At 42.5% G+C, this 16,729-nt stretch overlaps 1 protein-coding gene across 1 annotated transcript in view; it reads left to right on the forward strand.

Annotated features, from left to right (window-relative positions):
- Window positions 1-15,205, forward strand: part of RARRES1 (retinoic acid receptor responder 1) — a 42,099-nt gene extending 26,894 nt beyond the window's left edge. Inside the window, exons 3-6 of the mRNA XM_004003212.6 lie at window positions 1,615-1,798; window positions 4,687-4,823; window positions 14,754-14,816; window positions 14,896-15,205. Coding sequence (XP_004003261.1) covers window positions 1,615-1,798; window positions 4,687-4,823; window positions 14,754-14,816; window positions 14,896-15,045 — 534 coding nt within the window. The 3' untranslated portion in view covers window positions 15,046-15,205. The remainder of the gene's footprint in view (window positions 1-1,614; window positions 1,799-4,686; window positions 4,824-14,753; window positions 14,817-14,895) is intronic.
- Window positions 15,206-16,729: the final 1,524 nt, after the last annotated feature.

Raw genomic sequence — 16,729 nt, forward strand, 5'->3', positions numbered from 1 at the left:
CACCAAGGTGTCTCAGGGAGGCAGAGCTTCAGAAAAGGCAGGGCCCCTCCAGTGGAGGCTTCTGAAAGAAAGCTTACCAGTATTCAGAACTGACCGGACAACAGTACGCCAACTTTGCTTATTAACCTGAGAATTAACATTTTATTAAAGCATAAGGAGGGTGCTTTTGGTTTCTGTGTTGCCAGCGGAGGTGTTCAATTAAAGCAAAAGGGAAAGTGACTACTAGAGTATTTTGACCTGCTGTGCTTCTCTGAAGGGCATGGGGAGCTACTGAGGGCCTGAGGAGAGTTCTTTAATCTTCAGGCAACTGCTTTGATTCTGTGGGGCCAAATGGGGGGGGAAAGAAAAATAAAACAAAAGGGGACAACACCCCATTTCCTTTCCCCTGCTTTGGAAATAGCTTTGACCTCAAAGGAGCCCACGTGCCAGCCCTGTCTTTTGCCCTTGATAAGCCTCTTCACCATTTCCCTGCATGGCACTGATGATTAGGAAAGCCTATTGCAGTTTTTGTGGGTTTTTTGGCTTTAGTTCTAGGAGGGGGAGCTTATTAGGTAAATCCAATCTTGATTACAATTTGTTTGTGGGCTTTTTTTTTTTTTTTTGGTTGTTTTAACCAAAAAAACAAAACTGGGACTCCACCCAGTTCAAATAACTGTAAAAGGGAAAAGAACTTAGTTGGTCAACTGACCAAGTTGTTACAGGAGTTTACTCGGGCCATGAACTTCCTCAAATCATAGGCCCAGTGGATGGTTTGAGCGAACATGCATTTTTCTGAGAAGCAGTTCCTTGGCTTTTATTGTTAGATTGAGGAATCAGTGACCTTAAAGGGTATAGAACTGTCCCAGAAATGAGTCGTGCACTTGATGTCTACTTAAAGCATCCAGCTACCCATTTCCACGTGTCTCTGGGTTAGAGTAAGTGAGGGCGATCCCAGAACACTCAGACTGTCCAGGTTTCAATGTGAGTATAAGCCGACAGCCCTCAGTCACGTGGATAGTTGGAGCAGCCCCTCAGGGGTGGTTTGTGCTTCTACTTCTTCCAGATTAGATCTCGGGGCTCTCCAGAGCTAGGGCCCCGGCATCACAGACACAGCTCAGGTCCTGGCTGACCACTTACCTACTAGCTGTGACACGTGGAGGAGGTTCCTCTTTAATCGTCAGTCTTAATCTGTAAAATTGGAGTAAGAGGACCAAATTCATCAGGCAGCATGATGGTATTGTCACTTGTGTTCATGGAGATCAGTTTCCTCTTGGTCAAAGTTTGCAAGCTTGAGTTCCAACTGAGTATTACATTGGTCCCAGAGAGGAAAGTACCTGTCTTAGAGTTCTGAGCTGAGCAGCACTCACAGCTGTCAGTGAGTATTTCTTTGGAAAATGCCCTGCCTTCTTTCCTGAGGGCACCATCAGAAAGCAGGAATTTAAGAGACAGCAAAGGCTGAAGATTGTTGTGTTTAGTGTGAGCCCCAAAATCACAGTCTACAAAGCAGACCACTACATACGCAGGCCAGGGCATACCTGCCATGTATGGGGAGCTCCCCCGTCTTGTGTTTGTACGTTGGGGTGGGTGTGAAGTGATGAGGAACCATCCTTTTTAATTCCAAAATCTTTATTTCAGGAAGGTGAGAAACGTCTGGGAACATGTTCTGCTCAAGTATTTTTCAGGAATGATAAACCCAGACCAGCCGTTAATGTGACATGTACTCAGCTCATTAAGAAGGAGAGGAGACAGGAAGAGGATTACCAGCTCTACAAGCTCATGAAGCAGCTTAAAAGCCCCTTGAACGCAGTCAGGATTCCTGGTATATACCCATCTCTGGAATGTCTGTGTTCAGGAATGTGTATCATTACTAAATCTCAAGAAGAATGATCATCTAAAAGTTTATTTCCCAAATGGCACTTTAACGACAGAAGGTGGTTTACCTCATTATTTAAACAAAATTCAGAAGAATCCTTTTCCGGTTCTCCTCCTCCATACAAGATAGTGACTCCATCAGGAACTATCTGTGCCTCTTTCACCTGCCCACTTCCATCCCAGACGCTGGCAGGGCAAGAGCTTGACTGCAAAAGAGGTGGAGGTCTTTGTAACAGGACCCACACACAGAGGTGCAGTTTTCAGGGTTGAGTCCAGGAGCCGAGGAGACGTTTCTAGAGGTTTCTAGTGGTAGTTTTGGGAACTTAAAGTGATGAGACCCTATCCAGGACCTTGGCTATGCCCAGCATTGCGTTCTGCACCAGGGCTGGGCGAGTCGACTGTCTCGGGGCCTTGCTGGGAGGCTGTAGTGGAGTCGAGCTGATCTCATTTTAGGTCCGGAGCTAATGGGCAGTGGTGCCGTCTCTTCTGAGAAATGAACCTTGCCTCTCCAGTGACTCAGCTGAAGTGAAGCAGAGCCCATTTGCTCTGGCACTCAGAGACTGGGCACTTACCGGCAAATCCAATTTCCAAAACCGCAAAGTCATCTCTGCACCTGCACTTAGGCATTAGACTTGACATCTGGCCACCACAGTGCTCCCTGTGTCACTCTCTCTCAGCCTGCTCGTTTGCCCGGAGGCTGAGAGAGACCCATTTCAGCGTGGAGGCCCTGCCGTCTCCATTCATTACTGCATCTGTGTCCCTCCATTATAGGGGCCGAGTGTTCTGCCAGAGCTGGAGGTAGGATCCTGCTCTTTGTGCTTCTCAAATGCAGAGCTTGGATCGTTCTCATTATAGGACTCTGGCAACTTGGATTAAATCCTGTTCCAAAGAATCAGAATCTCATACTGTAGTAGAATTTGCTTATATTTAACTGCCTGAAATAAGGGGACCACTGACTGATACTTACAATCTAGTTTTTTAGGGATTAATCCCCTGCTTAGCTAAGTGCAAATGGGAAGAAAAGGGGGCTTCCCAAGTGGTGCTAGGGGTAAAGAACCCACCTGCCAATGCAGGAGACATAAGGAAATGGCAACCCACTCCAGTCTTCTTGTCTGGAGAATCCCATGGACAGAGGAGCCTGGCGGGCTACAGTCCCTAGGGTCTGTAGTCCCAGGCGAGAGTACTGGAGTGGGTTGCCATTGCCTTCTCCACGTGTTGCTATGAAGATTCAAATGATTTAATAGAGTGCATGTTTTCATCAGTGAAATCTACAGGTTCTCTTGTCACTTTAAATTCAGCAGAGACATTTAATGGTGCTATTTATAGCCTGTATATATAAAATTATCTACTTATAACTGAAAAGGTTTGGTTTTGGATAAAGTGAGTCAAAATCCATGTTGGAGTAGGCAATTCGACTCTCAGCAGATCCCATTATTTAGTTAACCCAGGGTCTTTGACTGTTGAGCAGTTTTCTCTACAACTGGTGAGAAGATCGAATCCATCGTATGATGTCCTTGCTCTGCACTGTTTTTCCCCTAAAGAGTCATTGTCTAGTTTTCATTATAAGTAAAAAATTTCACCTTTTCTAATTTTATAAACTTCCTATAGATGAGGCCAATATGTTACATCTAAAAGACTGGGGAATAACCAGCTGAAGTCCAAAGTGACTCTGCATCAGTGCTACTGAATTCATGCCGGACACAAATTCGGTTGCTCTCACTATTCACAGTATTTTGTATAACTGATTTTTTTTTCTGTGGTTAATTTGTTTTGATCTCAAGATTTAAACTCAGAGTGGCACTGTAAGATGAAGGGAGTCTTTCACTCTTTCTCACATGCGTGCGGGCACACACACACACACACAGACAAGAATTCAAGGCTTAGCTCAAATCTCATCTCTGTGACATATTCCCCAACTTCTTCAGCCCAAAGAAATCTCCCCGTTTCCTGTGCCCTCCTCTCCTCTCTAATCTTCCCTCGCTTAAGAAAGGTGTCAGCTGCCTTTCTACACTGTCAACAAGAAGAGGTAGGGTCTCTCTTTGTATTGCCTACAGCACCCAAGCAATCAATGAATGCCTTCTGAACTGATGCTGTTATAAATCAATCAAGTTCTACCAACACAGAGCAGAATTTATGCAAAAGATTATTTTACCAAGAAGGGTTCATTTCCTAAGTAAGCTGTTAGTATTCCTCACATATTAAACTATTATTAGGCTTTAATACAGACCAGGAATATCTCTTTCAAACTACATAAATGATGGTCCATGAACAGCTCATAAATAACTTGCTAAAATTAGAGTTTCTAAACGTCACAAAAGATAATTAGTCATTGTTTCCCTACCTATCCCAGTATCTGATATTAAGTAATTTTTAAAAAAATAAATGCTGAATTTAAAAGATTACAGTCCCAAATCAATACCACAGGATTTTTTTCATTTGGTCAAAAAAAAAAAAAAAGTGACACATGCTGCCACAGATTGGCTTTAATGCTTGGGATCAGAGAAGGACAAAGACATTTGCTGGATTGGTGAAGACCAGCACATTCACTGGAGAACACAAGTAGAAAGTGATGTGGAGAATATAACTGATAGATATTCCCATCTAATTAAAAGATTGGAGATTTTTAGATTAATCATTACAGCTCTTAGTTTGCATTTATGTAATACAGCAAGTAGCCCTTAAACTGTTCTATAGTAGCTTTACTTACCAGGCAAGCTGAAGCATGTAAACCTCTATACAACATAGACACAGATACGAGTCCTGTTTGACTACTGAAACTTCTAAACTTTTGTCCCATAAATGTCTTAACACGAATGCACTTTGTTTTTCCTTCAGACAGTCATGGATATATTGCTCCATCCCTGAGACCCATCTGGAACCTAGCTTTTCTGGGCAGCTCTTACGTGATGTGGCAAAAGACAACACCGTTTCTACACTACTTCATGTCGCAGATTAGCAGTGTCAAGCAGTGGGTAAGAAAAACAAAAAAAAATTAACTTGTAACCCAAGGGATACAACCAGTGCAATGTTCTTAGAAAAAATTAAGATGAATTTCTAGATTTGTGGCAAGAGTTTTAACTGCAGTTCATTCACTCAATACATATGTGAATGTCAGGTACTCTTTTGGGGACTGAGGATATAGCAGTGAACAAGACTCGAATGTAGCTGTCTGTATTGGGACTAATTCTAGTGAGAGAAGATGGTGAACCAGTAAACAAGAAAATGTGTATCAAATGGTGATAAGGGCTATGGAGAAAAATACAGCAGGGAGAAGGGAATGTGGGGTATTGAGAGAATTATACTTTAGTCTAAAGTAAGGCCCCTCTAATTTGAGCAGAGGTCCAAGAGAAGTGAGAGCAAGCCATGCCCCCAGAAGAGAAGGGGTTTCAGGCGGAGGGACCCGAGGCGGCAGTGTGGCTGATGGGCTGGATGAGTCCACACAAGGCCTGGGAGGCCATCAGAAGGACCTTGTCATTTACTTACTACAGGACTTTTTAGCAGAAGTGACAATCTGACTTCAGATTGGATCATTTTGGCTGCTGTGTTGAGAACAGACTAGACAGACAAGGGTGGAAACAGGCAGAACAAGAGAGTATTGCAGTGACCTAGGCAAAGTCTGCTGGTAACTTGCATCAGGGTGGCAGCTGTGGAGGTGGTGAGAAGCATTTGGATTTTGAAGACGAACTAACAGTATTTGTTGATGGGCTGAATGTGGAATGTCTGACAATGAGAAAAGTTGAGGGTGATTCTTAGGATTTGGCATGAATAACCGGAAGGCTACTTTTCATTTACAGAGGAACAGATTTGGGTAGAAATTAGCTTGATTTGGGGCATTCTAAATTCCAAGTAGAGAATTTGGATAGTCCTCTGAACGTAAGAGTCTGAAGTTCAGAGGAGAGGTCTGGGTTGGTGTCAACAGCAACGTTGCTGTTTAGCCGCTCAGCTGTGTCTGATTCTGCGACCCCACGGACTGCAGCACACCCGGCTTCCCTGTCTTTCACCGTCTCCCGGAGCCTGCTCAAACTCATGTCCACTGAGTCAGGGATGCCATCCAACCATCTTGTCCTCTGTCGTCCCCTTCTCCTGCTGCCTTCAGTCTTTTGCAGCATCAGGGTCTTTTCTGCTGAGTCATCTCTTTGCATCAGTCCTTCCAATGAATATTCAGGATTGATCTCCTTTAGGACTGACTGGTTTGATCTCCTTGTAGTCCAAGGGACTCTCAAGAGTCTCCTCCAACACCACAATTCAAAAGCATCAATTCTTTGGCGCTCAGCTCTCTTTATAGTCCAACTCTCACATCCATACATGACTCCTGGAAAAACTATAGCTTTGACTAGATGCAACTTTGTTGGCAAAGTAATGTCTCTGCTTTTTAATATGCTGTCTAGGTTTGTCATAGCTTTTCTTCCCAGGAGCCAGTGTCTTTTAGTTTCACGGCTGTAGTCACCATCTGCAGTGATTTTGGAGCCCTAGAAAATAAAGTCTGTCACTGTTTCCATTGTTTCTCCATCTATTTGCCATGAAGTGATGGGACCAAACGCCATGATTTTTGTTTTTTGAATGTTGAGTTTTAAGTCAATTTTTCCACTCTCCTCTTTCACCTTCATCAAGAGGCTCTTTAGTTCCTCTTCACTTTCTTCCATAAGAGTGGTATCATCTGTGTATCTGAGGTTATTAATATTTCTCTCAGCAATCTTGATTCCAGCTTGTGCTTCATTCAGCCCGACATTTCGATGTACTCTGCATATAAGTTACATAAGCAGAGTGACAAGATACAGCCTTGACGTACTCCTTTCCCAATTTGGAACCAGTCCGTTGTTCCATGTCTGGTTCTAACTGTTGCTTCTTGGCCTGCGTACAGATTGCTCAGGAGCCAGGTAAGCTGGTCTGGTATTTCCATCTCGTTAAGAATTTTCCAGTTTCTTGTTGTGATCCACATAAAGGCTTCAGTGTAGTCAGTGAAGCAGTAGTAGAGGTTTTTCTGAAATCCTCTTGCTTTTTCTATGATGCAGTGAATGTTGGCGATTTGATTTCTTGGTCCTCTGCCTTTTCTAAATCCAGCTTGAACATCTGTTCATGTACTATTGAAGCCTGGCTTGGAGAATTTTGAGCATTGCTTTGCTAGCATGTGCAATGAATGCAATTGTGTGGTAGTTTGAACATTCTTTCACATTGTCCTTCTTTGGGATTGGAATGAAAACTGATCTTTTCCAGGCCTGTGGTCACTGCTGAGTTTTCCAAATTTGCTGGCATATTGAGGGCAGCATTTAACACCATCATCTTTTAGGATCTGAAATAGCTCAACTGGAATGCCATCACCTCCACTAGCTTTGTCTGTAGTGATGCTTCCTAAGGCCCACTTGACTTTGCACTCCAGGATGTCTGGCTATAGGTGAGTGATCAAGCCATCATGTTTATCTGGGTCATTAAGATCTTTTTGTTTGTTTCAGTTCAGTTGCTCAGTCGTGTCTGACTCTTTGCGACCCCATGAATCACAGCATGCCAGGCCTCCCTGTCCATCACCAGCTCCCGCAGTTCACTCAGACTCACATCCATCGAGTCCGTGATGCCATCCCCCATCTCATCCTCTGTCTTCCCCTTCTCCTCCTGCCCCCAATCCCTCCCAGCATCAGAGTCTTTTCCAATGAGTCAACTCTTCGCATGAGGTGGCCAGAGTCCTGGAGTTTCAGCTTTAGCACCATTCCTTCCAAAGAAATCCCAGGGCTGATCTCCTTCAGAATGGACTGGTTGGATCTCCTTGCAGTCCAAGGGACTCTCAAGAGTCTTCCCCAACACCACAGTTCAAAAGCATCAATTCTTCAGTGCTCAGCTTTCTTCACAGTCCAACTCTCACATCCATACATGACCACTGCGAAAACCATAGCCTTGACTAGGCGGACCTTAGTCGGCAAAGTAATGTCTCTGCTTTTGAATATGCTATCTAAGTTGGTCATAATTTTTTTTTTGTATATTCTGTGTATTCTGTGTATACACATATTCTGTGTATTTTTGCTACCTCTTCTTAATATCTGCTTCTGTTAGGTCCATACCATTTCATTCCTTTATTGTGCCCATCTTTGCATGAAATAGTCCCTTCGTATCTCTCATTTTCTCAAAGAGATCTCTAGTCTCCTATTCTATTGTTTTTCTCTGTTTCTTTGCATTGTTCACTTAGGATGCCTTTCTTATCTCTCCTTGCTAGTCTTTGGAACTCTGCATTCAGATGGATGTATCTTTCCTTTTCTCCTTTGTCTTTTGCTTCTCTTCTTTTCTCAGCTATTTGTAAGGCCTCCTCAGGCAAGCCTTTTGCCTTTTTGCATTTCTTTTTCTTGGGGATGGTTTTGATCACCGCCTCCTGTACAGTGTTATGAACCTCCATCCCTCGTCTTTCAGGCACTCTGTCTAGCAGATCTAATCCCTTAAATCTATTTGTCACTTGTAGTGTATAATCATAAGGATTTGATGTAGGTCATATCTGAATGGCCTAGTAGTTTTCCCTACTTTCTTCAATTGAAGTCTGAATTTTGCAATAAGGAGTTTATGATCTGAGCCACAGTCAGCTCCCAGTCTTGTTTTTGCTGACTGTATAGAGTTTCTCCATCTTTGGCTGCAAAGAATATAATCAGTCTGATTTTGGTGTTGACCATCTGATGATGTCCATGTGTAGAGTCTTCTCATGTTGTTGGAAGAGGGTGTTTCCCATGACCAATGCATTCTGTTGGCAATACCGTTAGCCTTTGCCCTGCTTCATTTTATACTCCAGGGCCAAACACAACACAGAAGGCTTTCAAAGCCACGAGAGTGGATGAGATAGGAAAATGGATGTAGACAGAGAAAGGTCATGTAAGGATTGAGTCCTGAAAAACTTTTAACTTTAGAAGTTGGAGATAGTAGAAAAGAAAGTCTTTCAAGGATGAGGGTTGATTGTGTCAAATGTTCCTGGGAAGACAACAAAGATGAGGCCCAAGAATTGGCCATTTGATACAGGCAGTTGGCAAGCTTATCAAGAGTTGTCTCACTGGCACAGAGTGGGTGAACTCTTGATTGGAGCAGGGTAAGGAAAGAATGGGAATGGAAGTGGGCAGCCCTGTCTCAAGGAATTTAGCTATAAAGGGGAATTTAAAAAAAAGAGACTAGCACTGGAGGGTGGGTTACGTGGGTTTTCTGTTGTATTTTCAGGTTGGGAGATTCAGCAACATATTTGTATATTGATGAGAAAAATCCAGTAAAGAGGGGTGAAGTAGATCTTGTAGGGAAGAGAAGGAAGACTTGATGGAGTTAGTATCTTTGGAGAGATATAGAGAGGATAAGGTCAATCCAGGAAAAGACCTTGGTCAAGGGCACAGGGTTCCCCTGGAGGAATGCAGACAGGTGTGGGACAGGTGCTGCTGGGAGGGCTGATGTCATGTGGCAGCTTGTGGAAGTTCTGTTCTGTCTCTTCTCAGTGAGAAATGAGGGAAAGTCACCAGCTGAGAGCAAGGATGAGACAGGAGGTGATGGGGTGTGTGTGTGTGTTGGTGGAGGGCAAGGGGGAGTCTTGGATTTGAGAATCACACAGCTCTGCAGGCCCTAGGTCTGCAGTCATGAACTGAAATTAGGGCCAGTCTTCCTCAGCTGGTTGGGTGTTCTCTGGTGGCTCAGATGGTAAAGAATTTGCCTGTAATGCAAGAGATCTGGGTTTGATCCCTGAGGAGGAAATGGCAACCACTCCAGTATTCTTGCCTGGAGAATCCCATGGACAGAGGAGACTGGTAGGCTACAGTCCTTGGTTCGCAGAGTTGGATACGACTGAACGATTAACACTTTCACACTGGGTGTGGACATGGAGAAGACTGAGTGGGGGTTTTCTCAGCCAGTTATGATGTGCAGGGAGGGGAGGGGCATTTCCAGAATAAACAATATCAACTATTCTGCAAGAGGCAAGCTGAGCCAACTTTAAGTACAGATTTCTAAAAATCATTTTCTTCTCGGGTGGGTGAAGCAGTGGATTCACTGTGGATTGCTCAGTGAGTATCTTCTGAGGACAAGGGTTTGCCCAGCATCCAGTTAGCATTATTAATGCCAGTAAGAGCTTGGTGTGCCTTTCAAAGGTCACTTGTAAAGTGGACAACTGTTTGAAATGTATTTTCTTTACTTACTGAAATGAACACATTTCTTTCCCCTATAGCGCACTTTTTAATAGAGATGACCATCTGAGAGTTGTTACGTTAGGGGTCTGGATACAGTACTACATCTTTTCTTAGGTCACTTTCTCAACTATCAAGACTTTAACACAAGACTTTAACTGAGAAGTTAGGGGAAATTTTTTGTTTAGTGTAGAAAATGGTGTCAAAGTAATAGAAATAATTTTAATGAGTGTCAGAGGAAAACTCAATAGGAAGAGAGAACAGAGACAAAACAGAAAAATTAGTATCTTTTAATGGCAGTGTTTTCTATTTTTTGCATTTGTATATCTCACATCACCAAAGTCACCACCAGTTTTTGCTGTGGGTCAAAAACAGCAGCTCCATTTCTGGCTCATTCTAGCCTGTCTTGATGTCATCTGTCCCATCAGTATCATTCAACCAGCCTGCAAAGTGGGAAAGTGGGGACAAATGTAACTGTAGGGTTAGGAAAATCAAACGCAGGGGGAAATGGTCACTGAGTAGCTTTAGATTTTTACTCTGTGGTATTTGGGTTTTAGATAAATAATAATTGAATGTGTAACTGCTTGCTGGGTCACCTAAGGCAAATCACTTCTCTTAGGACTATGAAATGAAGATTAACAAACTTATTTAGATTTATGTTAGCTTCAGTACTGAAGCAACTTGGAGATTTGGTTTAAGGTTGATAGCATTTCAGATTGTTGTTGCTTCGTTGAGTTATGTCTGACTCTTGTGACTCTATGGACTGTAGCCTGCCAGGTGCCTCTGTCCATGGAATTCTCCAGGGAAGAATACTGGAGTGAGTTGCCATTAATTTCTCTAGGGGAGTCTTCCTAACCCAGGAATTGAACTCATGTCTCTTGCATTGGCAGGTGGATTCTTTACCACTGAGTCACCTGGGAAGCCCACATTTCAGATCAGCGTTATCTTATTTTTACAGGCAGTCTCCCATCCAAGTACTACCTGGGCCTGACCCTTGTTAGCTTAGCTTCCAAGATTAGAGTTGTCTTAAAGAAAAGTATGCACAAACCCTCATAGATTTTCAAATTCTGCTATTTGGTAGCCACTAAAGATTTTTGTGATCTTTCAGAAAAAGAAAAAAAAAAAAAAAAACCCAGCAAGAAGCAAAACAAGCAACATTTTTTTTTTTTAAGTCACCAAGATCAGAAAGTCTCGGGACTGTCCCTAGACTAGAGCCAGGAAGGCAGGGCTGACAAAGCCAAGACAGAGAAGCAAGGAGTGACTGGAGGGGTCCCATGGCCCAAGGTAGCTCAGGAAACTGTCGTCCCCTTCTCCTCCTGCCCCCAATCCCTCCCAGCATCAGGGTCTTTTCCAAAGAGTCAGCTCTTCGCATGAGGTGGGCAAAGTACTGGAGTTTCAGCTTCAGCATCAGTTCTTCCAATGAACACCCAGGACTGATTGATCTCCTTGCTAGTTTATTGTAGAAATGCAAATTAAAACTACAGTGAGGTACCACCACATACTACTCAGAATGGCCATCACATCTTGAATGTCCACAAATAGAAATTCTGGAGGTTTGGAGAAAAGGAAACCTCCTAAAACAGTTGGTGAGAATGTAAGTTGATTCAGCCACTATGGAAAACAGCAGGGAGGTTCCTTAGAAAACTAAGGAGGTTCCTTAGAAAACTAAGGAATAGCAAACTAAAACTAGAATTACCATATGATCCAGCAGTTCCACTCCTGGACATATATCCTGAGAAAACCGTCATCCGAAAAGATACTCATGCCCACAGCAGCATTATTTACAATACAGCCAAGACATGGACGCAACCTAAGCTGTCCATCAGCAGACAAACAGATAACGAGGATGTAGTACAGATGCACAGTGTTACTCAGTCATAAAAGGAGATGAGACTGTGCCGTTGGCAGCTTCAAGGGTGGACCTCGAGATTATCATACTAAGTCAGTCAAACACCATACAATATCACGTGTCGAATCTAAAATAGGATACAAATGAACTCATTTATGAAACAGAAAGACTCACAAACATAGAAAACAAACTTATGGTTACCAAAGGGGAAAAGGGGGTAAGAGAGGGGTAAATTAGCAGATACAAACCACTATATATAAAATAACCAACAAGGACCTACTGCAACATAGGAAAAAGAATAGGTACATATATGTATAACTGAGTCATCTGGCTGTACACAGAAACTAGCAACACTGTAAATCAACTACACTTCAATTAAAACAAAACAAAACTTCTCATAGCATATACTCATAACCTAAGCCTACTTATTCTCTATTAAAACCACCCTGGTTCTGCTAGGGATCATTCCTTTTTTAGAGGTGAGCGGGGCAGTAGGGGGTCATGAGTAAGGAAACCAAACACTTCAGGTCTGTCTCTAGGAAGATCACAGCACTGAATTATCAGGAAAATGTGACAGCAGGCCCTCAGTTTGGACTGAGGTTTTGACATATGTGATGATTTGAACAAAACTAAGGGATTATTTCTGCATAATATTAAAAATGATGGCTCCCTGGCGGACAGAGCCCTACTTGGTGTGAGCAGTGCACCCTGGATACTTTGCCAGGTTCATGGACGTGCCTTGTCTGGGCTGCAGTTCTTTAATAAGCCTAGTTTCAATAACTTTATTGAGGAAGTGAAGTCACTCAGTCATGTCTGACTCTTTGCGACCGTGGACTATAGCCCACCAAGCTCCTCCGTCCATGGGATTCTCCAGGCAAGAATACTGGAGTGGATTGCCATTTCCTTCTCCAGGGGATCTTCCCGACCCAGGGATCGAACCCAGGTCTCCCACGTTGCAGGCAAACGCTTTAACCTCTGCACCACCAGGGAAGCCCAATTATTAAGGAAAGTCTTAATTAAATGTAGAGTGTCCAAGCATTACAATAACCCAAATTTTTGTGTGGATTATTAATTGGAATGCCATCATTTATTTCAGGCCTTTTCCCGTTTTGCCATAAATCTGGAGATTGCTACAGTTTCCTTCAGATATGCTATTTTCAAAGACAGACACTGCCCTGAAAACATACATATAAGACCAGGTTTTTTTCTTTATTTAAATTGGAGGCTAATTACTTTACAATACTGTAGTGGTTTTTACTGACATGAATCAGCCATGTGTGTACATGTGTTCTTTGATTGATCCAGGCCCACTCTTTTTGCCTTATCCCTCCCTCCCTTTCTCCACCTGATGGAAATTTCATGGCCTGTAAAAAACCTTAATACCAATTTTTTTAGCTGTAGAAATACATGGTAAGCAGATCTTGAGAAATCGTGCAGGCAGCACAGAAGTCTAAGATAAGAATTACGCAGCACAGCAGCCAGCTGTGTCAATAGAGCCCAAGGTCAACATCGCCACCAAATGAGTCAAACAGGCTAAATCCACCCCCAAAGCCAGCAATGCCCAACTGACAACTGGAGCCTCCAGAAGCTGTTCCTTTATAGAAGAGAGACACTACATGTTCTCTTAGGAATTCTTTGACTGTGCAGTCTGTCTTTTGGATATGTGCTTTCATCATTCATGGGTACACTGCTAGGCAGAAGGCAAACCTACCCAATGGTGAAAAGCATCACAGAAAAGCGGTCAATTTGTGATTGATCCAGGCCCACTCTTTTTACCTTATCCCTCCCTCCCTTTCTCCACCTGATGGAAATTTCATGGCTTGTAAAAAATCTTCAACAGTGTAAGCAAAGGGAAGACAGAATGTAGTATCTCCTTTTTGTTTTTGCTTTTTCATATTCTTAAATAGTCTCAACGAAAGCCTGGTGGATTAAAGTCACAATCCAAATTAATTTAAATATTTCTTCCATTTTTTTTTTTTTTTTTTTTTTTAACGAAAGGGATAAGCTCTTTTACAGCCCAAGGAGTTACTGCAAAATACAGGAAATTGATTTAGTCACTCTTAACATTTATAAAAATCAGTTGAGTAAAAGAGATGTGGGAGACTGCCTGCTTACCTGGAAAATGTGCTGGTTTTAGAAGCAGTATGGTAAAACATGAAGGATGTGAGTGGTGAAGTCCATAGATTTATCTGGGTTTGAATCCCCATTTATCACCTACTAGCTGTAATCTCAAGTTACCTTCCCTGTAAAATTAGGGCTTACCTGGTTGCTCAAATGGTAAAGAATCTGCCTGCAATGCAGGAGACCCAGGTTTGATCCCTGGGTTGGGAAGAACCTCTGGAGAAAGGAAGGGCTACCCACTTCAGTACTCTTAACTGGAAAATCCCATGGACAGAGGAGCCTGGTGGGCTACAGTCCATGGGGTTGCAAAGAGTCGGACACCACTGAACGACTACCACTACCATAATACATATTCTTGCAGGACAGGAGAATTCCATGAGAAAATGTATGAAATGCCTAGCACAGGACTTGGCCACAGTGGCCTTCTAGAAATCCTGGTTGCCCTGCCCGTCTTTACTGCCTGGCATAGCAGGTCTACATATCAGCTTGAGGTGCATATATGATTATCAATAGATTCTCCCTATCCTCATAGACCTTAGTCTCCATCAAAACCTGTAAGTATTAGAGAGAAAAAAATGACAGAAAGATCTTACTAGATTTTCCTGACTTGGTGGCAAAACAGTAAGAATCCATGACTTCTACATCTTGATGTAGGATAGCACCAAAGGAGATGAGGCTAGACTCAAAGAGGTGGCAGGTGATTCAAGGCACCCACTGGAGAAGTTATGTTAAGATGAGCCTTCCAAATTCTGAGCTAATATAAACCTATCCTATCTATCGCACTAATTCTTTTTTTCTTCTTCTAGAAAACAAATGATGATGCAATTGATTTTGATTATACTGTTCTACTCCATGAATTCTCAACACAGGTAAAACATAATGGTACATAGAATTGCTTAAACCAGAAGTTTTGGCAGGTCATAATCTTTTAGAACTCTTGTTCCCCAGGAAATTATTCCCTGCCGTATTCACTTGGTCTGGTACCCCGGCAAACCACTGAAAGTGAAGTACCACTGTCAAGAGCGACAGACACCGGAAGAAGGCTCTGGAACTGAAGAAGGATCGGCTGTGGCACTGACGGAGCTTAGTAATTTCTGAAAAGCAAGACACATCTGTCTATACCACATTCTAAACAAAACGACTGTCCTCTGCACTAAATAGCCTAAATCATTATTCTAGTAAAACAGCCAAGTATAAGGCAATCTAATAATTTAGGAAAGCCTGTGATTACAAATAAATATTCAAACATTAAAAGATATTGGGATTTTTATTTCTTGATGGGTATGGTTTAGTTTTTAACTCTGGGAATAGGTACATACTGAACTCTGCTCAGTGACCCCACAGGTTCCTCAGGGTTTCAGCCCTGAAGTATAAAATCTAGTTAATTAGTATATACCACAGCTGCACTAATAAGTATTTATGACAAAATTGATGGTCGCATCTCTAAATCTGCCATTTCTCAGTAGTTTTATCATATTGCAGGCAACTAATTTGTATTGTTAAATTGCTATCTAGTATGTAAAGACATGGACTCTTACAAAAGAAAAGATGAATTATACTATTGTTTTTCAGCAGATACATTTTATGTACTACTCCATTTAAAACCCCAACCCTCTGCAGTCATCTTCTCAACATCCACTGGATTTAAGAATTGTAAGTTTTCCAAAGGATTGGAAACAGCCATTTAAAGAAAATATCAGATCCCCAACATACATGATAATGCAGAGAAGATACTTTAAGAGTTCAAATGCAGAGAAAATACTTTAAGATTTCAAACAATCTAGTGATAGATAAAGCAGACACAAAGTAGTAAGCCCCTCTAACTGAAGTTTCCTAAATATTTAACAAGAAGTGCCGAGAGCACAGTGAGCACATTCAGTGTCCTGTGACTTCTAAACTTTCAGTGTCACGCTAAGAACTAGAAAGGGTTTCATCTTTCTTGTCTCAACTTTCTAAGTCCTCTCATCCTTGTAAAGGCATTTTTAACTAGTGAGATTAGGCTCACAAATGTAACCTTTAACCCAACCAGGTAAGGAATCTAAGGTAACCTTTTAACAGATTTCAGGGACTTCAATGCGGCTCACTGTGATTGCAAAAGGCAGTGGGGCGAGGTCTGTATGTGTACTTCCCTATGGCTCAGAAGGTAAAGAATCTGCCTACAATGCAGGAGATCTGTGTTCGATCCCTGGGTCAGGAAGATCCCCTGGAGAAGGAAATGGCAATCCACTCCAGTATTCTTGCCTGGAGAATCCCATGGATAGAGGGGTCTGGCGGGCTACAGTCCATGGGATCACAAAGAGTTGGACACAACTAAGTGACTAACACACACAGACATAAAACAGACATATAAACAGACATATAAAATAGATTACAAAGGTGAACTCTACCCTTACAACATACACACAAGTTACCTAATTTATAGATTTACACAATCCACAAAAGTTAAGCCTACTAAAAATTTCTCACTATCACCATTGCTACTGCTGCTGCTGCTAAGTTGCTTCAGTTGTGTCCGACTCTGTGCAACCCCATAGACGGCAGCCCACCAGGCTTCCCCGTCCCTGGGATTCTCCAGGCAAGAACACTGGAGTGGGTTGCCATTTCCTTCTCCAACTCATGAAAGTGAAAAGTGAAAGTGAAATCACTCAGTCGTGTTCGACTCTTCACGACCCCATGGACTGCAGCCTACCAAGCTCCTCCATCCATGGGATTTTCCAAGCAAAAGTACTGGAGTGGGGTGCCACTGCCTTCTCCGAATATCACCATTAGAACATCTTTTCTA

The sequence above is a fragment of the Ovis aries genome, chromosome 1 (assembly GCF_016772045.2).
Source record: "Ovis aries strain OAR_USU_Benz2616 breed Rambouillet chromosome 1, ARS-UI_Ramb_v3.0, whole genome shotgun sequence".
In the NCBI taxonomy this organism is placed as follows: domain Eukaryota; kingdom Metazoa; phylum Chordata; class Mammalia; order Artiodactyla; family Bovidae; genus Ovis; species Ovis aries.